The 22,035-nt window shown below is 41.7% G+C and overlaps 2 protein-coding genes across 5 annotated transcripts; one reads left to right on the plus strand and one right to left on the minus strand.

The window, feature by feature from the left end:
• Nucleotides 1–609: 609 nt before the first annotated feature.
• rskrb (ribosomal protein S6 kinase related b) lies at nucleotides 610–2,920 on the minus strand. The gene is made up of 5 exons (XM_017492101.3): nucleotides 2,487–2,920; nucleotides 2,369–2,409; nucleotides 2,251–2,278; nucleotides 1,870–1,959; nucleotides 610–1,685 (listed from the first exon to the last, which is right to left on the minus strand). Exons 1-5 carry the CDS (start codon nucleotides 2,548–2,550, stop codon nucleotides 1,585–1,587), a joined length of 324 nt encoding a protein of 107 aa, XP_017347590.1. The 5' UTR covers nucleotides 2,551–2,920; the 3' UTR covers nucleotides 610–1,584.
• Nucleotides 2,921–3,959: 1,039 nt separating this feature from the next.
• Nucleotides 3,960–20,157, plus strand: nup98 (nucleoporin 98 and 96 precursor). Of its 4 annotated transcripts, none has more exons than XM_017492867.3 (33): nucleotides 3,960–4,128; nucleotides 6,184–6,290; nucleotides 7,066–7,161; nucleotides 7,667–7,852; nucleotides 7,947–8,083; nucleotides 8,201–8,308; nucleotides 8,417–8,594; nucleotides 9,101–9,258; nucleotides 9,360–9,500; nucleotides 9,584–9,716; nucleotides 9,814–9,906; nucleotides 10,001–10,138; nucleotides 10,259–10,389; nucleotides 10,496–10,683; nucleotides 10,788–10,907; nucleotides 11,080–11,357; nucleotides 11,458–11,571; nucleotides 11,677–11,815; nucleotides 11,942–12,119; nucleotides 12,383–12,541; nucleotides 13,111–13,338; nucleotides 13,521–13,653; nucleotides 14,226–14,643; nucleotides 14,787–15,019; nucleotides 15,705–15,974; nucleotides 16,073–16,230; nucleotides 16,323–16,463; nucleotides 16,741–16,892; nucleotides 17,013–17,234; nucleotides 17,430–17,671; nucleotides 17,846–18,000; nucleotides 18,149–18,260; nucleotides 18,908–20,157. In XM_017492867.3, the coding sequence occupies exons 2-33, from the start codon at nucleotides 6,212–6,214 to the stop codon at nucleotides 19,108–19,110; spliced, it is 5,421 nt and encodes a 1,806-aa protein (XP_017348356.1). In that variant the 5' UTR covers nucleotides 3,960–4,128; nucleotides 6,184–6,211; the 3' UTR covers nucleotides 19,111–20,157. The 4 variants fall into 4 exon arrangements, with proteins under 4 accessions (XP_017348356.1, XP_017348357.1, XP_017348359.1 ...); XM_017492868.3 differs by having other exon boundaries at nucleotides 10,505–10,683; XM_017492870.3 differs by having other exon boundaries at nucleotides 9,602–9,716.
• Nucleotides 20,158–22,035: the final 1,878 nt, after the last annotated feature.

The following is a 22,035-nucleotide window of genomic DNA, read 5'->3' on the forward strand; positions in this document are numbered from 1 at the left end:
GGGGGGGGGTACTATCAGGATTACAATTTATAGACAGCTGTTTGATTATAGTTCTGGTTATCTATTTTTCTGTTCGTGGCAGTAAAACCAGTTTTATTTATATATATTTATGTGATGCTAATAGTGTTTCTTTTGCAGTGTACACCAATAAGTCCCCCCCCCCCCCCCCCCCCCAAAAAAAAAAAAAAAAAAAAAAGTGTCCAATTTTTGGAAAACCAGAATATGGTCACCCTAAGTTTTGTGATGTAATGTTACCCGCATCAGGGACAGTGATCTTTTATTTATGTATGTATTTATTTATTTAATTAAGGAAAACAAATCCAAACCTCGAACATGTTTTTAAGCTGTAAAAAAAAATCTCTAAAATCAAATTATTCTCGATCATATTGCTTTTCTCCTGACATTATTTACATATGTGACCTTGAAGTAATCCAAACATAATCAGATTATGTTACTTTCATATTGTTATACTTGGATTACATAACTGATTTAATTTTTCATGAAGTAATTTGTAACTGTAACAGAATATATTTTTTAAGTTACCCCCCCCCCCCCCCCCCCCCCAGCCTGTCCATGAGGCCTTACACTCTCATCTAGTGCTTAAATTTACAAATGTGTGTAAGTGAAAAATATTTGTGCAGGTGAGAGAAATAGTGAAAAACACTTGAGGCAAGTAAATATGTTGGATTATATGGTACAGTTATTTATTATATTCATCTGTTGAAATCCTAAGCAAATGCAAAACACACAATTATCTTTGTCTATGAAACAGCTTGACCCAAAACTATCTTTACATTCTGAATATTATAGATATATATATTTGATCATTTAAAGACAAGTTTTGTAGAGGGAAAAATTGCAGTACTTTTTGTTCTTGAAAGTGTTTTGTTCTAAATAAAACTGTACACGTTCCCTGTAAGTTTGAGCTCAAAATATCACTTCTTGCTTGTGTTATGCTATTTATACAGTAAAAGCCAAAAGTTTGTGGACACCTGTTCATCACACCTATATGTGCTTGTTGAACATCCCAATCCAGATTTAGTCCCTCTTTGCTATTACAATAACCTCATCCATGGTAATACACATTGCCATGAGATCCTACGCTAAATTGCATACTATAATAGAAATATTTATTACATTATATTTGGTGTGCTTATTGAGTAGATCCACCAGATTCTGTAATAATAAACATGAGTTAAAATATAAATTTGTGGTGTAACAAAAATGAACATAACAAAAAAGATGGAGCATTGAGCAAATTAAGCAAAAGGCCTTTATAAATATATTCAGTGGTTTTTAGCAGAATGTCACCCAAAGGTAGACTTGTTACCAGCAGGTAACAAGTCTAACAACTTTATTTCTTTTTTTGAGAGAGAGAGAGAGATTATGGAGTAACTCTGTGGAAACAGCTAAGGTATTACATCACTTCCTGTGTGCTGCTTCTCCAAAACCATTGAATATTTTAGTAAAAAATGTATAGGTCTCCACTGTGGTTTCCACTATAATTCAAGTATATTGCTCCACATATACAAGTCAGGACACCTGTAAATGTCCCTGCACAGTGACATGTGTCAGTGACCTTCTTTATGACTCCACGTTGTCAGTAGCCATTGCGTAGAGTAGGATCCCGAGTGACCACCAGTCAGCAGCGTGGCAGTACGGACCTCCGCTCAGCACTTCAGGAGCTGTAACGTAACAGGAAGCTTTTGTAAGACTGAAGGATGGAGGAAACATTTACACAACACTGTGCTATTGCAATATTGCAATAATGGCAATATTAGTTATAATAACAGTTCATCTCATATACAGAGGACATGCACATATCTTTTGAATAATATTTATTTCATTCTATTATTGGAAGAAATGTACCCATGTACTGAATTGTCCCGCAGATAGTGAATGCCCTCCCTCCACGTTCGAGCCTCCGGAACAAACCGAAATCAGCCAGGCGTAAATGCCCTGATCCACATGAAAACAACAAATCATTACAATATCCAGATACTTTAACGCATGTCCATGTAACAGCATGATTTCACATCCATTACAGTCTCTTAACAACTTTATCAATGCTATGTTTAAAGACAGAGACCTATATGTGTCATCAAATTAAATAAACCTTTAATTAACATCACTGTGTGATGTAAATATTCAGCACAAACTCTGGAATGTTCTGTGCCATCTTCTCTAAAGCCAAAAAGCAATCTTCAGCACCCTCTAGTGCACAGCATGCAGAGTTCAAACTGCACTTACCCTGATCTGACAAAAGAACATTCTCCATCTATGAGGAATAAAAACACACCGTTTCAGACCCTTCATTTGACAGTTCATTATGTCATCTCAATACGAGATTTGAAAAACATTTACTTACCTTAACATCGCGGTGGATGATTCCAAAATCATGAAGAAACCCTGCAATATGTGGAAAAAAACAAAACAAATAAAAACACTGCTCTCCAACAATAAGCGATCGACTTTAAAATCTTTACCTAGAGCAGAGCCGAGTTCAGCAGCAAACACCGTAACCGCATCCTCTCCAAACTGACCGATCATCTCCCAGTAGGTGTATAAATCTCCTGTGCTGCAGTAGTCACACACAAGAGAGGCAGCAAGGAAATAAACAGGACACCATGTATGATAATAGTCTCACTCCGTCACTTACACATACACATAGAGGATCAGGTTTATTATATTTCAAGACCATCCATCTCACACATGTTCCTTCCCATATATATATAGTACTGTGCAAAAGTTTTAGGCACCCAATTTTTTTTAGTACAAACTTTATAATAGATTTTTTATTTTTATTTGATGACTTCTACATTATCGAGTCAGTGCAAAAACATTTTAGATTTCCAAACATTAGTTTTCCAGCACAAAATTAAATGTTACATGGTGCATATATATATGCACCATGAGGTTGCTCATGTGAGCCACGACTGGCAAGAGTGAAACAGAACTATAATCAAGCTGCTGTCTATATTGTGTTCTGTCAAAAGATCAATTTCTTTGCTTTCAAATGAAAAAAGAATTGTAATCCTGATAATATTCCCCTTTTTTTTTTTTTTTTTTTTACAAAGTGCACCTGTACTTTGATTACTTTGTTTTTTGACGTAACTGTAGATTACAGTTACCAGTTTTTTGTATCCTACTCACGTAACGCCGTTACATGTACTCCGTTACTCCCAAAGCCTGGTACTGTCACAGTATACAATTTTGGATGCAGCCATGGTTTTAACGCACACCTTCCAGCCAATCAGAATCAAGTATTCGGACAGACCATGATTGTGTGCGTGTGTGTGTGTGTGTGTGTGTGTGTGTGTGTGTGTGTGTGTGTGTGTGTGTGTGTGTGTATACGGTAATTCTGATCCTGGAGGAACTGTTTAATGCCTGCCATTCTTCTAACACTTCACAAGCCTCACTAACCTTATCGCCAGAGAAGTGGGGCAATTATTTTATTTGTTTATTTTAATTATTTTATTACTCGAGTTCTTCCACTCCCATCTTGACAAAGCATGTCTTCATGGAGCTCGCTTTGTGCACAGGGGCATTGTCGTGCTTGGAACAGTGTTTGGGCCTGTTAGTTCCAGTGAATAGAAATCTTAATGCTATAGTATTACACAATTGTGTGCTTCCAACTTTCTGGAAACAGTTTGAGGAAGAAACACATATGAGAGTGATGTGATGGACAGGGGTCCAAAACCACCTGTAGTATATTTTCACGTACTTTCATTTTTTGTTTCCCCATTTTTTTTTTTGCATTGATTAAATTCGACAAAAGTAGTTATATATTAACTTTATGTAAAAGTATTATATATTTAGTATATACAGTAAAAGGAAATACGCATGACCGTTGTTGTTTTTTTAAATTAAATATATGAAAATGATTAAAATCGGATTATTTCACAGATTTTGCAACGAAAGCGTGTGAGATGAGTACTGCGCGTCACTTGTGTCGAATCTGCGTCTCCGTTTTTAGAGTCCATGACGCATTTCGAATGGGCTCTTTCCCTCCATGTAAATTCTTCAAATGCTCCACTACAAAACCGAGATCTTTTAAAACCATCCGAGACCAGAGGAATCCCTGAGCGACTCTGAGATTTTGGGTTTTTTGAGACAGCAGCACTTCCGGTGAGTGCTTCAACGAGAAAGTTGTTTTCAATGTCGAAAATCAAATTGTCTTGTCTCGTTTCGTCTCGCGCAGTACCACGTTAGCTACGCTATTTATCATGCTAGTTAGCCGACTTGTGAATCCGAGAATATTCGGCTAGTTAACGAGAACTAACTGGGTTTATTGCAGATATGATTATATTTTTTAAATGCGTAAAGCGTCTATATATATTTATATATGTGTGTATATATATACACACACACAGTGAGCGTCTAAAACATTTCAGTGTAGTCGTTTCAAGTTTATAAAATAAAAGTTTTACTGTAAAAGTTGAAGTTAGCATGCTAGGTTTAAGCTAACATCCCTGGTAGAGGTGCTCTACTAGCACATAATCCCGAAATGCTAACATAACATAACACCACACACGTGTTAAAATAGTAATAATAATTATTATTATTAATAATAAACGTATCCAACTTCTCTATCTGTAGTGTAGTTAAACTACACCTTAGCCTAGTTAATAGGTTTTGGTCAGTGTTTGTCAGTTCACGCTAGTTCTTACAGGATAAATCCGGTTTTAAAACCAGTTTAGCTCATTCAGACTTCATGTTAATGTTCCAGATAATCACTCTGTTGGTAGTTTGTGTGTCAGTGAATACAAATAATTTCATCCTGATTATTTATTTAGCTAATACACACACACTAGATCAGACTATAAAACGCAGGCCTTGACCCAACACTAGGCCTGTCTCTGGCGCTTGGAAAACTTTTCAGTAGCACTTGTTTAAAGTTAGAGCACTATAAAAGCTCAAATAAAGCTTTATTTACTTTTTTTTAATGACATGTTATTCTTCTAATAATAGTTTTATTTATTTTATTTTTTTTACCTCAGGTAATGCGTGCCTTTATTTTCTTTCTTTCTAAAATACACTGTAATTGATATGACTATAATAGTTAATTATCAGCTGAACTTTGACACAAAATACTTACTTACTTTATTTATTTCCAGCCTCAAAGTCTGCTAGAAAAGAAGTGCACAACAAACAACACAATTACATACAATACAAAACATTAAAAATAGATCATTAGGCCAATATTTTCTCATAGGTGACTGCGTAAGGGTTTGAAACAGTATTATAATAGCATTGTGTGAATTATTCAGCCGACAAATACGTTTATTCTTGTGTACCGAATTTCTCATTAAAGCCGTAAAAGTTTTTACTCTTGACATAAAAAATAGATGTGTGGGCCCCCCCAAATATAATCCTCATCCGGTCATTGTAGGTAATCTGAATCTTAAATAGGCTCGTACAGTGTAAAAAGACGTATAGTATGATCTAAAAAGGTTTATTGTGACCTGATAAGAACGTGTAAAATTCTCACCAGCATGTTAGCTGTAAATGTTTTAACTTATTATTATTATTATTATTATTATTATTATTATTATTAAATTAAATATTGACATACGGATACGCATTTAACGGAAATGAGGAAAAAGACGTAATACATAAAATAGGATAGAAAAAGAGTCCTCTTAAGTATGTAGTTGAATAAATGTACGTAGTTGTATTGCATAGCCATCGATCAAAGGAGTTTTTAATCGTTTTTGGGGCCTTTTATAAAAAAAAATAAAATAAATAAAGTAATGTAGATGATGCAAGCGAGAGCTCTTTGTGAAAACTGTTGTTTTTTTTCCCCCTTTGTTTAAAAAAAAAAAAAAAAAAAGCAGAATAGTTTTTAGGTACTTCAACAACGAAACTGTTGAGAGACTGACGAAATAAAATTCGTGACCAATTTCGGAATCTCGTTTTCATTCATCATCCCGTAAATTACATCTCTCCATCACGCTATCGAGATCAACATTATTTAACCGTTAAAAAAATAATAATAAAGTGCGCAGGCCGGGGGTGGAAAAGTAAAGAAGACCGTCTTTTAGAAATTTTGTCTTTTAGTCGTGAACCAGTGCTTTAGCTCGTTGTGGTCTCGGAAGTTAGCCCGCGTATTACAAAAACTGTACATGGACTGTATGTTTTTCAGTTTCCATTCAAATTGATTAGTTTTTGTGTCTGAGGCAGACTTATGCGGTGTCTATAGCAGCGCAAGATGTTCAACAAGTCTTTCGGTGCTCCCTTCGGGGGAGGAACAGGAGGATTTGGGGCTTCATCTACGTTCGGGCAACAGAGTAAGTGTTCAGGATGTCACTTATGCTTAACTTTTTGACCACTTTTCTAATTTATTTTATTTATTTTTTTTAAGTGTTATGCCAATCAGACTGTCTTCTATATCTGTATGTAAATAAACTTGTCTGTGTGGGTTAAAAGAGGGATTTATTTATTTATTTATTTATTTATTTTAATACTTGCATGCTTATCTTTCCAGTTCAAACCGAGCGGTTTTAAAATGTTTTACGTTGTTTGTGTTGTGCTGTCCCTTGTCGCTTAACTCCCACGGATGGCTGTGGCATGGTCCGGAGATCACGAGTTTGAACCTCGGCGATGCCGCGGCCGTCCGTGTCATCCCAGGGAGCGAAATCGGCCTTGCTCTCGGTGCTGCTAGCCAATCGTGAGCGTCTATGAGCTCACGTACGTTGGAGAAGGCGGGTAGCGCTTTCGTCCAAGCGGATGGGAATCGGCAAGCGACCAAATTGTGGAAGGAAAAAAAACCCCAATAGAAACCGTCAGAATTTGTTAATGGTTTTAAAGGTTATAATGGGAATGGTATTGGTTTTTAACGGAAACTCTAACGGCCCCTGGGGGTTTCTACTGGTAACTTGCTGCCTTTTATTGGTGGCATGTTTTTCCTTTTGTGGATACCGTTAAGGAACGGTAATGGTTTTAATGGTTAGTTGATGGTTTGGAATGGTATCTGTAGTGGAATGGAATGGTATTAGAATTTCTGTGATGGTTTCTGTTATTTTATTATTTCTTACAATCTCTTTTCACTTTTAAATTTTACAGACACAGCGTTTGGAACTACAGGTGGTTTTGGTGCTTCTGCTTTTGGAACCACAAACAACACCGGTGGTCTCTTCGGGGCAGCACAGAACAAACCTGGTATGCTAATTTACTTCTGTATATTCATATATGTAAATGCTACGGCCATATCTCCAGGTGGTGAATTTTTGAGCGGTGATTTTGAACGTGGTTCAATACGTAGAATACGTATTGTACGGTAGAATACGTCTTCGGTGTCACGGTCTCACTTTCCAAATGTTAGACCCGTGTGGTGCTTCTTGAATAAAAGGTTTCGCTGTGTTTCTAAACCGGCGATTAAAGTTCTTCAGCAGTATTCAGCAACGCTGGATGAAAGCTTTTCTTTGTCCCGGGATGCCGATCGGCAACCGCGTGATCGGGTGGATAGCTGGGAGTCTCTCAACTCTCATGGGTACGCTCGTTAGGGTCAAAATCATTTGACTCTGGAGTCAAACAGGTGGCGAATGAATCAAGTGAGCTTCTGATGCTTCGTTCTGTAGTCTTGAGTTTCAGGAGCTGAAAGAGATCATGAACAGAACCTCATGTACGAATGATCTGATCCGATGTGATGTTTTGCTTTACCCAGCTGGGCTTTTCGGCTCCAGCACTTTCAGTCAGCCCGTCACGTCATCTACGAGCAGTGGATTTGGTTTCAACGCTACAAGCGGCGGTACCTCGAACAGCCTCTTTGGCAGTACTAATACAGGAAGCGGAGGCCTTTTCTCTCAGCCAGGCAATGCATTCAGTGCCAATAAACCTGCCTCTTTTGGTAGTAAGTTCAGTTTAATTTGTTCAGTAAGGAGTTAAATAAACAGAATAATGTGATTTAATTGAAATCTTTTTAAATCGTCAAATCTGTTTTGCAGCTTTTGGCACAAGTACCAGCAGCGGAGGGTTGTTTGGGACGACCAACACCACCTCCAATCCATTCGGAGGAACCTCATCTCTGTTCGGATCCTCAGGCTTTACTGCTACCCAGCCTGGCACAACCATCAAATTTAGTGTAGGTTTAATCGTGATTATTCTTCTGTATGATTAACTTTTTTTTCTTTTTATAAAATTTAGTAAGAAATATTTTTAAGCCATTTTTAATTTTTATCTATCTCTGGATTTCTTTCAGCCACCAACAGGAAGTGACACAATGGTAAAGAGCGGTGTGACGACCAGCATCAACACCAAGCACCAGTGCATCACAGCCATGAAGGAGTATGAAAACAAATCTCTAGAGGTCAGAAGCAGTGGGTTTATTTTATCTAGTGTCCAGAGCGATAACCATTTGTTTGATATGTTTAACAATTGCATTTCTGTTTATATTATTAATTTTTATTATTTTTAGGAGCTAAGGTTGGAGGATTACCAGGCAGGGAGGAAGGGACCCTCCAACCCAATGGCAGCCAATGCAGGCGGCCTGTTCGGGGCTGCCGCCACCCCGACTCCCAGCACTGCTACCGGCCTCTTCGGCTCCTCGGGTACCGGCTTCAGCTTCAACCAGCCCAAGCCCTCCTTCAGTGCTAGTATGTAATACGTGTGCAAGTTTCAGTGTACATTTACATAACACTCAAATTAAAATGTTGCAGAGATTTACAAAAATGATTTTAAATGAGTATTTATTACAGAAATAAACCGTACCAACTGTACCATGATAATGTATTGTACTTTCTAAAAAATAAAATAACGTATTAAATATTAAAGTAAATAAAAAAAAAAACAACTCAACTGAACCAAAAAAGTAACAATAATAAAAATGAAGACATCCAATATGAATAAAAAAACACTTCAAATAAGACAACAAAATTTGGCAGTGATGGTTTGTATTTTGCCTCTAGAGGCCGCTCTCATACTGTATAATGACAAATATATATTTAAACTTGATTTTGTTTTTTGTTTTCACAATATAATGTAATCCCCCCCCCCAAAGCAAGGGTATGAAAATCTCTGCACTCAGCTCCAAAAAATTCTGTGTATCCGTGAAGTTTGAAATGAAGAACAGTAACATGACTAACTGTAACATGTTCTGCAGGTGCAGGTGGCTTCGGGCCGACTCCAGGTGGTTTATTTGGCCAGTCGTCACAGGCTAATAGTCTCTTCAAGCCCTTCGGTCAGACCACCACCACCCAAAACACGGGCTTCTCGTTCGGTGCCACCAACACCATGGGCTCGGCCAATACCAGCAGCATGGTTCGTATGCACCAGGCTAGCAGATTCGCAATCGATAGCGCTGACGTTGATATTTTGTAGTTGTCTTATATGTGGACCGTTCTGTAATTTTCTGCGATCAGGGTCTGTTTGGGAACACGGCTGCCTCGCAGACCGGGGGTCTGTTTGGAAACACGGCCAACACCAGTACGGCCACTGGCTTCGGCACCAGCACCGGACTCTTCGGGCAGCCCAACGCTGGCTTTGGGAATGTGGGTACACAGGTGATTGGTGGAGAATCTCAGACTTAATCTCATTATTAATGTTTGTTTTTTTTAAATATATAATGGATTTCTTATTCTTACAGAATCTGTTTGGTAATAAGCCTGCTGGTTTTGGCACCACCACCACCAGCGCTCCCTCCTTTGGAACAGGCACAGGCCTGTTTGGCAACAAACCCACACTCACCTTGGGGCCAAACACAAACACCTCCACCTTTGGTGAGTGTGAGAATTATTATTTGTAGCCTTTTTTTTTTTTTTTTTGGTAATGTTTGATTTCCAACAGCTAAAGGCAACTTTCAAACATGCCTCTTAGGGTTCGGAGCCAATCCTCCCGGAGTAAGTCTGTTTGGAAACAAACCTGCCACCGGTACACTAGGATCTGGACTCGGGACAGGTTTCGGAGCAGGTACGAGCCGCGTCGTTTAGGACTAATTGCCCGCGCAGTGTTTTAGGCTCTTGTGGAAATGTAACTTCTTGCCTTTATATCCTTTCATGTGTAGGTACAGGCCAAACGTCTCTGTTTGGAAATAACCAGAACAAGATCAGCTCCACTCTGGGGACAGTGGGGACGTTCGGCGGTACTAACTTCAACACAGGAACCAGCATGTTGAACTTCGGCGCACCGCAGCAACCTGTCGGTGAGTTCATATTTTATTTTATTAAAGAGAAACTGTTGTGTGGATGTGACTAGGCTAGTGTAAAGATTATGGAGCATTTGAGATGAGAAGATTGCTAAACCTTGACGTTTGCTCCATCAGCACTGACGGATCCCAACGCTGCAGCGCAGCAAGCAGCGCTTCAGCAGCAGCTCAACGCGCTTAACTACTCGCCTTTCGGGGATTCGCCCCTTTTTAGAAATCCGCTCTCCGACCCCAAGAAGAAAGAGGAGGTAGGTGACCTCTTCTGCAGTTTTACCCCTTTTTTTTCCACCTTAATTAGTTTTATTTTTTATTTTTATTTTTTATTGTATTCTTGCTAATTTTCGCTTTAATTAGCGCCTGAAGCCTACAAATCCAGCTGCCCAGAAAGCCCTGACAACCCCTACGCACTACAAGCTCACCCCTCGTCCTGCCACACGTGTGCGTCCCAAAGCCCTCACCTCATCAGGTTCTGGGAAATCTCAGCTTTTCGACGGGCTAGACGATGATGAACCTTCTCTCACCAACGGAGCTTTTATGCCCAGGTAAGGGACATTTTTAAACAGAGAGCTTGTGTTCTTGTCCAGAACACCATAATGGCTTGTGAAAGTCCACTAGCTGAAGTGTTTTATGCTTGTTTTGTTTTTAGGAGAAGCATCAAGAAACTCGTGTTAAAGAACTTGAATGGAAGCAGTCTGTACAGCAGCCCACTGAACAGGGAGGCAGACGACTTGAACTCGCCGTCGGAATACCCACAGAACGGCCTCAGGTCAGATTTTATATCAGTATCTTATAACTACTGTATATTATTACCATGCTGTATGTAAGTTTTGTGGAGGGGGGAACCCCACATCACTGCCCCTAAACATCCTAGTGCACTTTAACTATGTGGTGCAGCACTGCCAGGAAAATACTCAGTAACATTTCGAATCTGTCTCCAGTCTGAGAGCAGACGCAGAGGAAACCCATGACGTGGACGGAGGAGCCGAGGACGATCTGCAAGTCTCCAGGTTTTACACCAACCCCGTTGCTAAGCCCATCCCACACACGCAGCCCAGTCCTTCGATGCAAGACACGATCAGCGAGCTGAACATGAGGAGATCCGCCGGTGTCCGCAAAGACCTGGACCTCAGCAGCGAGGAGATCTCTTTGGGAGACGAGAGCGTTCAGGAAGAGAGAGACGAGGAGCTGGAGGCACAGAAACCTCCTCACCCAGCCGGTAGGTGGTGCTGGTGGTCGTAGGCTTGAAAGCCTTAAAAGTCCGTCATGTTGATCTGTAGAACCGTCATGGTTTTACCCTAACCCTTTCGTGTCTGCAGGTATCGTTCTCACTCGGGTCGGCTACTACACCATCCCGTCCATGGAGGAGCTGGGGAAGATGCTGAATGAAAACGGGGAGTGTATTGTCGAGAACTTCACAGTCGGAAGGAAAGGTATTATAGTACGGCTCACGATTCCCAAAGCGTTCGTTTTACGATACAGATAAACGTCAAGTAACCGAGAACGTGACGTCGTCGTGTTTTTATTTCTGCCCTCAGGCTACGGGTCTGTTTTCTTCCCTGGTGAAGTGAATCTGACCGATCTGAATCTCGACGAAATCGTGCACTTGAGACGGAAGGAAGTGATCGTCTACCCCGATGACAAAGATAAGCCTTCTGTAGGAGAGGGCCTGAACAGGTTAGCGGCGCCATCTCGCGTGTTCCCGGTTTGACTTTTTTTGAACTCGAACAGCCGTCGATCGGTTTGTGTTCCGCACTGTGTGTTTTCTCGCATTACGACTCTCGTGTTAACTCTCGTGTACAGACGAGCAGAAGTGACCCTCGACGGCGTTTGGCCGAACGACAAAACCACCTGCACTCAGATCAAAAGTCCCCAGCGTCTGAGCGAGATGAACTACGAGGAACGCCTGGAGAACGTCTCTCGCAAACAAGGTGCTCGCTTCCTGGAGTACAGACCTGAGACCGGCTCCTGGGTATTTGAGGTACAAGCCCCCTTTTTTTGTGCTATTGTTTATTAGGAATTGTAAAATTATATAGACCTTTTTTAAAAATTGTATTTAATTTTTATTTATTTATTTTTTTTTACATGCTGTGTGTATATACGATCGAGTATTCGATCATTTGTTGTGTCCGTGTCGTATTCACTTGATGGAATTTGACGTTTTCTGACTTGCTTTGCGGGGAAAAATAAACTGTCACGCTTCATTTATTTACGTCTCGGATAATAATCCCGTCTCTTCTCCAGGTGGCCCACTTTTCCAAGTATGGCCTGCAAGACTCTGACGAAGACGAAGACATCCCTCCGGCTAAAACGGAGGCGAAGAAGATGAAAACTGCTGTCCCGGCGGGACTGCAACAAATCCCACTTTCCCAACAGCAACAGCAGATGGCGCCACAAGCTCAGGTAGAGACCCGAGGAACACGCCGAGTTCATCTGAATCCTCTGCCTCCTGTGCCTCTGATGCCGATATATAAATCCAGGCTGTCCTAGTTGAGGATTATTAATAAAGTTTTATAGTTGAGAATACATTTACAAGTCGTCGTAATCATGTGACGGGAACTGATGAATGTATTTAAAAGCAGTTTTGTTGCACTATTAGAAGTGTTAATGTGATGTCTTTTGTTTGTTTTTGTTCTTCCATTTCGCGAGGGAATTGCTGTGATTTTGTGATCCCTAATTCCTAAACAGCCTCCAGTTACAGTGGCTTAAAATATGAACTGGGTGAAGGATTGTACACGTTTTAATTTTATGTATCATGACAGAAATAAAATTGCATTATTTGGCCATGCAGTACTATAGTGTCTTTTTATTTTTATTTTTTTTTGTTTTTTTGGGGTAGGAGAATGTCCCTGTGTCTAACCTGTTGAACGTATGGTTATTGATTTGCCGATCATTTTAGTCCCGAGTGTGCAGGATGTACATCTGTGTAAAAATAAGCGCGTCTCACGGTGTGTCTTTGTGCGTGCGTGTAGAGTAAGGCGGTACTGGAGCTTCTGAGCCGCGTGTCGGAGCTGGACAGCGACATGGCGGATATTACCCAGGAGCCTCCAGCAGACGGAGTGTTGTGTGACGAGGACGACTGCGTGCTGGAGGATGACACAAGGATGGCCCTAAGAGCGGCGACCCCTGCTGAGCCGGAGCCCATCTCTGCCTCCAGTCAGATCGCCTCCTCGTTAGGAATCAACCCACACACTCTTCAGGTCTTCGCGGCGTTCACGCGATACACTGCACACACTGTTGTTTTGCATAATCGATCGAGTCCATCCGTCGGCTTTAACTTGAGTCAAGTTAATATTGCTATCATTTTTGTATATTGACGTCCTGACCTGACTGTGCTGTATTTTAATACGCCTTCTGCGTTTTATTCCTGTAAACTGCGCAGATTATGAAGGCGTCCCTGTTTGTCGGTGAGGACGACTGCGACCTGTTTCACGAGCAGTTCCCAACGAAATTCTCGGAGGAGGTGTCGTCTCCTTCGCGGCTTTTACTCGGTAAATCCCAGGCCAGGCTATCAGGTTAGCAAATTTTGGCACCATCACTACTGACATGGTTTATATGCATACACTACAGGTCAAAAGTTTGTGGACACTCGACTGAACTGTTTCCCATGATCTTTAAAACGCTTCTGCTCTGAAGGCGTGTGATTAGACGTTTGAAATCGGCGTCGTAGACAAAAATATAACCGTGCCGTCGTGTTCGTTTCTTTCATTAGAAAACTAACATTTTATTTACAATTAAGTATATTTTCCAACGGACGACTCGAGCGAAATATTCTGAAAAGCAGGAGATCAGATAAGCGCGTCGGTGGGAACTCCTTTAATACTGTTTAAAAAGCATCTCGGGGAAATTCCTCAAGAAATCGGGTGAGAAAACGCCAAGAATACATTTCTGGAAATTCTAGGCAAAAAGGGTGTCTACTTTGAAGATGCGAAAATACTCAATTATATTGATTTTATTTTGGATTTTTTATCACAACATAATTCCCATAGTTCCATTTGACCGGTAGTGTATATTAGTAGGTCTTACTTACTGGTGTGTGACTAAAACAAATGATTCTTTTTTTTTTTTTTTCTTTCCCCCTTGGAAGTGGGCGGCCTTCTGCAGAGCAAGTTCACCTCGGCCGGGGGGCTGTTTTCGCAGCTGCCAGAGCTTCCTTTCGGAGGGAGCCCTCAGAAGTTGAGTAAGTCAGCAGTACCAGAAGCTTCGTGGCCGTCACTGGGCACCTCCATCGTTTTACCTCCTCCTGCCCCTGAGCTCATGCCGAGGACTGTAGGAGCACGCAGACTGTGCGGCCCCGTGCCTCTCGAAAACTCTGTCACCGTGGGAAAAGGCCGTCTGCTGATGGACGCGGCGTTGTACATGGGCCGCTCGTTCAGGGTGGGATGGGGGCCTAACTGGACGCTAGTGCATTGTGGGAACCAGCTCAGCACACCTGCGGAGTCGAAGGATCAGAACAAAGATGCCATGGGCTTCGGCTTCTTGCCCAGACCTAGCAAGAACCGGCAGTGAGTTGAGCGGACGCCTCGAACGAATGTTAATCGAGTTTACTAAGCTGTTTAAAGTTTAGTTCGACTTTCATAAGAAACTTTAACGCACGTGTCTGGCGTTCAAATTTGTTTAATTTGTTTTTGTACCATGTTTGCTGCAGGATCGCTGAAAGCCCCTTTAAAGTACATGTGGAGCAGGTGGTGGGCATGGAGCCCAAGGTGACTGCGGAGAGCCTGGCCATGTACCACCAGCCACTTGAGATCGGGCTCGAGCACAGCACATTCAGCACGGACGATGCCTGCCCCTTCGTCCAACCGGAGAAAGGAGTGAATGCTCTGCACGAGTACGCCAAGTGGATCGTGGAGGTCCTGAAGAAGGGCGGAGCTGGAGACGGTAGGGTGATCGATCTCCCTCGGCTCAGAACGGCACAGCGTAGTAGTCTGTTTAAAATCTGACTAAAGACCCGTGTCAGGATCGAGTCAACTAACTGACAGGCCAGTCTGAAAAAAAAAATTAAATAAATAAAAATAATTAGATTCTAGTTGTTAATCTATTTATTTAATAATCTTTTAAATATAAGAAGAAAAGAATCTCAAAAAAATTTCAACACACTTTGCAAGTGTTTTGAGTTAATTAGCTGATTAGAGTCTTCTCAGGTCGACATTTGTGTATTATACATTTTTTTTATTCTAATATTTTGAGATGCTGGATTTTTAATTTCCATGAGCTGTAATCCATAGTCATCGAGATTTAAAAAAAAAATCCAGAATATATGCAAGTTCTGCTTTTTTAATTAAATTATGGAGGTGGAAATGAACTTGTACACGATATAAGATGCACCTGTTGTTTAATGCATTATGGTGTGACTCTCCACATCTTTCCACTGAAGATTCCTTTTTTCGACATGTTTTTAAAAAAACAAACAAAAAAAACTTGGTTTTCTATAAATGTTGGGGACATTGGTGTAGGATCAGCTCAAGTTGCAGACTTGTTGCATGCAATGTGATTCACTAACAGAGTAGAAACCGGAATCTTTCGTTACGAGTTATATCGCGAGTCCTCATGTTGTTTCCATCAGCTGTACTCGGTCACTGGCAGCAAGTATGGACTCTGTGTGAGGCTCTGTGGGGACGGCTCGGAGATCGGGACTCGGAGCCGGAGGTCGGCGGAGGTTACCAAGACCGACACGCGAGAAGGCACAGTTTCTCCCGCTGGCTGTCTGAAAGCGCTGCCCAACGCATCCAGGAAGAAGTGTGCCGGAATCAGACACGCTGCCACGTCGACGCCATCTTCAGCTACCTGACCGGCCACTGCATCAGTGAGGCTTGCAGACTGGCCCAGAAAAATGGTGAGTACATCCTCGGCACATCATCGAAACTGTACGACCGCTTCTCGTGCGAGTTTTAGTATAGTTTAACGATTTACTGTACGTGTGCGTGTTTGTAGGAGACCATCGTCTGTCCCTGCTGCTGTCCCAGGCTGCGGGGTCTCAGTTCAGCAGAGATCTTCTGGCCCTCCAGTTAGCAGACTGGAACCGAATGCAGACGGACTCTTTCATCCAGGAGGAGAGACTGCACATTTTCGCCCTACTCGCTGGCAAACCCGTAAGACTAAAGCGTTAACGTGTACGTCTTTTAGGTTTTTTCGATCGGTATACGCTGATTAACTTGTGAGCTTGTCGGATCTCTCGGGTCAGGTTTGGGAGACGACAGACTGCTGTATAAACGTGTGCTCGGAGCTGGACTGGAAGCGCTGTTTGGCTGTGCATCTGTGGTACATGCTGCCTCCTACGGCCTCCGTCGCAGACTCTCTCGCCAAATACGAAGCCGCCTTTCAGGTACGAATCCTACGTAATAGTTCTGTTCAGTGTAAGATTAATACCAAACTTTTTTAAACCGCTGGAAATCTAATCGAGAATACATCAATATTTTATGGCTGAAAATAGCCTGACACCTTTTACCCTAAACCACACTCATAAAACGGACAGGATTTATCGCTGTACGTGATCCGCACATATGTATTCTATTATATAAGTAGTTTCCTGTTGACTTCCTGATGATACGAACCGGGTTTTTAATAAATAATCATTTTTGTTTGCGCATGCATGTTGTCAGGGATCGGAAGATGGAAGAAAATATGCCTGCGCTCCTCTCCCGCCCTATATGGATGATGTAGAGCAGGAAGCTGTGGAAGAGATGGAGGAAACCGAATCTACAAAAGCGCTCTATGACATCTGTTTCCATCTGCTTAAACTTTACAGTGACAAGTAAGTAGACCTTAAACCTTTTAGAGATGTGTCTGTATAGGTAAAGCGATTCGAGCGCACACGTGGTTTTTCTTCAGAAATGCTCAGCACTCTTCTGTAAATTTGATTTGATTTGTTCAGGCACTACAGCCTGCACCAGCTGCTGGACCCCACTACAGTGACTGCAGATCAGCTGGACTACAGGCTAAGTTGGCACCTGTGGAATGTGCTACAAGCCCTGAACTACACCCACCTGTCACTGCCACGCCAGAGTCTCCTCCACACTAGCTACGCTGCCCAGCTCGAGAGCGCGGGCCTGTGGGAGATGGCTGTTTTTGTTCTGCTGCACATCCCTGACTCATTGTGAGTAAGCTGGCTTTAATTTCAGTACGTTGCGGTTGTGTAGTAGCCAACCAGAAGGGCTCGGAATATACAACAAGGCCTCGATAAGGAAGCCGAGAAGCTTTATGGTGCAGTCGAAAAAGGAATTCGTAGTGACTGTGTGTGTGTGTGTGTGTGTTTGCTGAGCATTGTTTGTTGTGTCTTGTAAATGCGTAGGCTTCGAGAGCGTGCTGTGCGGGAGATCCTGAACCAGCACTGTGCCCTGGAGGAGACTGACGAGTCCGCAGAGAAGGAACGCTTCCTCACTGACAAGCTGCTCATCCCCATGCAGTGGATCCACGAAGCCAAGGCCACCCGGGCACGCAGGGACGGAGACCAGCACCGTGAAGCACTGCACCTCTTCAGGGCTGGACACTGGAACCGCTGCCACCGGCTCATCATCCAAAACCTGGCTTCAGGTTCGTCTGCGATACGCGGAGCAGTAATAATAGCCTGGACTTTGAGAATATTCTCAGTCAGGACTATCCAGTATCCATAACTAACTTCTAACATACAAGAGATGATAAGAGCTCTGTGGTCTTTTACCTCGAATCTGAAATAATCCTGTTGTTGTTGTTTCTGTCCTCTTCAAGACTGCATCGTTAACGATAATCATGAGTATCTCAAGGAGTTTCTGGAAGGCTTGGCTGTGCCTGAGCTCAGCGTTCAGATACAGGACTGGGACACGTCCGGACGCGTCTATCTGGACTACATCCGCGTTATTCAGAGCCTGAAAACCATTCAGAAGGTACAGGATCACAAACAAGGGTCTAAACTAGGCTTTATGTAAAACCTAAATATATAGGTCTAAATAAGGGTTAAAATGTTGACCCGAGTTATTAGTGTTAGATTCTTGCTGTCATTTTTGAAATTTGCTTATTTAAACATCTGTTCAGGCGGACAGCCCAGGATTCCAGCTGGAGCGGCTACACAACAACGTGACCTCACTGTGCAGCAGGATTGAGCTCCTTCCCTGTTTCAAAGCCAAAGACAGACTTGCCCAGTCAGGTGTGTGTGTTTGTACACACATGTCCACTACCGGTCAAAAGTTTTGACACTCATTCTTTATTTAAATTTTTCCCCCTACATTTTATGATAATAAAGTCATCAAAACTCCGGAGTAACACAAACAGACCTATGGGAATTATGTCATTTATTTAGTATTTAGTATTTTAGCATCTAAAAATTTCCAGGAATGTATTCTTGGCGTTTCCTCGAGCGATTTCTTGAGGAATTTCCCCGAGATGCTTTTTAAACCGTATTAAAGGAGTTCACACCGACGCCGGACTCCGATCTCCTGCTTTTCAGAATATTTCGCTCCGAGTCGTCCGTTTAAAAGAGAGATTTTCGTAAATAAAATGTTCGTTTTCTCATGAAAGAAACGAACACGTCGGCACGATTATATTTTTGTCTACGACGCCGATTTCAAACATTTGATCACACGCCTTCAGATCAGAAGCTTTTTAAAGCTCATGAGAAACGTTTCAGCCGAGTGTCCACAAACTTTTGACCGGACGTGTGTATACGGTATGTATATGCATATACTACGTGTGCATTATGAGCTGCATGTTATTCCTTTTGTGCCGTTCCTATTCTATAACCTTTTACTAAAAGAAACGTGTATAACGGTGTTGCTTGTTCTGCTTGATGTACAGAAATGGCCAAACGTCTGGCTAACATCCTGCGTGCGGTGCTAAGCCTTCAGCAGGGTGGAGAGGGCGCTCCGGATCCTCGCCGCATCCCGCTGTGCCATCTCGCACCCCACATCGGACGCTTACCCATGCCCGAGGACTACGCTCTGGAAGAGCTCCGCAGCCTCACCCAGTCTTATCTACGCGAGTATGTCGTCAGTCACTGAGAATAGCGACGACGTGTAGAACTTCAGGACTTTCTCGAAATTCGCAGTCTTTGAGCGCTCTACTTTGACTCTCTCGTCACAAACACATGTTCGTTCACGAGCCATTTTTTTTGTGTCTGATTTTGTATGCTTAGATATTGGGGAGTGCGTTGCATTTTGAGGACTCTGACATGCATGGTAGTGTTTTTTCTTTCTCCCGATGAAGTGCTTGCTAAACCTCTTCAGCTGGCGATCAGTAGAGAGAGAATCCCCTTTGCGTTGGCCGTCATCGGAAGTTTCTCCACAACGTCGTTTGCTATTAAACACAATCAACCTTTAGTTTAGGTTTTAAGTATTTTTTTTTTTCCCTTGGTTTATGCTTCATTATCTGATCTGGCAGCAGAGAAGCCATAGAATTTGGTATTTACAAAAAAAAAAAAAAAAGTTTGTGTTTTTGCTGTAGATTTGACTCATAACTCATTTCCAGCATACGACTCAAAACAAATCCGAAGCTCTTGATGGCTTGTGATTTTGAAATAAGGCGATTTTATAGATTGGACATAGGGTGTACCTTGATCAACTGATTTATCCTCGCTTGGCACCAAACGGTGGTGAGAGTAAACCTGTAAAATGGCCATGAATATCTTTATTTTTGTAAGATTTTGTACATATGCCAAACAGCGAAACCGTGTCGTTAAAGTTTTCAACAAACATTAATATAAATTAATGGATAGAGCTGCAAAAACGGGTGAATGTGAGGATGTATTTAACAAGTGTGAGGTCAGATCTTCCTGCTGCCGTTAGCTCTTCAGAGATGTCTGGTCGGCACACGTGTATTTTATAAGTGCTTAATTAAGATCATCTCTGCTATAATGCTGTTTCCCCGTCAATTCTGTTTTAATCCTAATTAGTGTAGTGTGAACTGTCCGACTGTGACGCTTTTTCTTATCCGCGGCTCTGTTCATTTAACGTGTGGATGTTTGTTGCATTCTACTTTTTTCGCTAAGCATGTTTGTGCAGGTTACTTTTCTAAAAAAAATAAAACCAATAAAATAAAAAATAAAAATATTTTCTGTTTAAATTGCTGTATTTATATTCTGAAGAATCCAAGGCTAAAGAATGTGGTGTTTAGAATGTGGTGTTTCGTGATAACTTTGGGAGTCCTCAGACTCAGACATACAGTCAGGTCCATAAGTATTTGGACAGCGCCACAATTTTCATATATTTTTTTTGTTGAATCTGTACACCACCACGATGGAAGCAGTCAAGATGTGCTTGAAGTGTAGACTTTCAGCTTCAATGCAAGGAGTTTAACAAAAATATTGCAGTCGATAAGTGGTTTCATGGACGGGTGCGGTGTGTTTCCGTGCTATTTCGTGACAAATTCAGGAGATTAAAAGGTCTGGATTCCAAAGCATTGAATTTGCATTTTGATTGCTGTTCATGGGACCGAAGAGCTGTCGATGCAAGCGAATGATGCCGTCGTTAGGCTGGAAAAACAAAACCGACCCATCGGCGATAGCAGAAGCTTTAGTAGTGGCCAAAATCGACAATTTGGTACGTACTTATAAAGAAGGAACGCACTGGCGAGCTCGGCGACACCAAAAAGTCACGGAAGACGACTGAAGGGGATGATCGCAGAATTCTTTCCTTGGTGGAGGGAAAAACCCTTCGAGGACATCGAGCCAAGTCAAGAACGCTCTGGAGGACGTAGGCGTGTCATTGTCGAAGTTAGACAATCAAGAGACGCCTTTGTGAATGTAAATACAGACCGTTTACCTCAAGATGCAAACCACTGGGAACACGCAAGAACAGAAAGGCCAGATTAGGCTTTGCTTAAAAATACAAAACCTCTTTTTAAAAAAACCTGATCAGTCCTGATGTGAGGTTAATTTGTACTGGAATGATGGGAAAATAAGAGTGTGGTGAAACAAACAAAGGAAGGGTTCGTGTTACAAAGCATACCACATCTTCTGTCAAACATGGTGGAGGCAGTGTTATGGCATGGCCAAGCAGGGCTTCCAGTGGAACTGGGTCACTGCTGTTTATTGATGATGTGACTGCTGATAAAAGTAGCAGGATGAATTCTGAAGTGTATAGAGCTATACTTTCTGTTCAGATTCCGTCAAATGCCGCGAAACCCACAGGACATCGCTTCACAGTATGAATGGATAACGACCCAAAACCTACGACAAAAGCGACCCAAGGGCTAATTCTTAACACAAAGAAATACAGTGTTTTTAAACGTCCAGTGACGTCAACTCGTCTGAGCACGCTTTTCACTCACTGAAGATGAAACTGAAGGCATAAACACCGACGAACAAGCAACTACGGAAGGCCCTTGCAGTAAAGGCCTGGCAAAGCATCTCACTGGAGGAAACTCTGCATTTGGTGATGTCTGTAGCTTCCAGATTTCAGGCGGTCACTGACTTCAAAGGACTTGCATCCACGTATTCAAAATAATCCTAATATTTACGATCCTTAGTTTGTCCAATTACTTTTGAGCCTGTGAAAATGGACGGAGTCTAGGAATTAGTCATTTTTTAAATTTATTTATGTTTGTTTGTTTATTTATTTATTTATTTATTTGCGCAAACTGTTAATGCAATATTTTTGTCAAAGCCTACACTTCCATCCCATCATGCTTGCTTCACTTCAAATTTGTCGTGGTGGTGCACAGAGGCAAAAATCACAAACATCGTGTTGCTGTCCAAATACTTATGGACCTTACTGTATATGAATATTCATAATAGAAAAGTGCTTAACAATCAACAACACCAGTCTCCTCGTTGTCCGTATGCTTTATTCGAATGCTTCCTAACATAATGAGACAAATTCCAGCAGTAACTAGACACAAGATAATACTTCATTTCACTCAAACTTGCATCATGATAAATGTTTTCTGACTGTATTTTGTTAAACTGTAGCACTATATTATCAATTTAT

Source organism: Ictalurus punctatus, chromosome 18 (assembly GCF_001660625.3).
Source record: "Ictalurus punctatus breed USDA103 chromosome 18, Coco_2.0, whole genome shotgun sequence".
Lineage (NCBI taxonomy): Eukaryota > Metazoa > Chordata > Actinopteri > Siluriformes > Ictaluridae > Ictalurus > Ictalurus punctatus.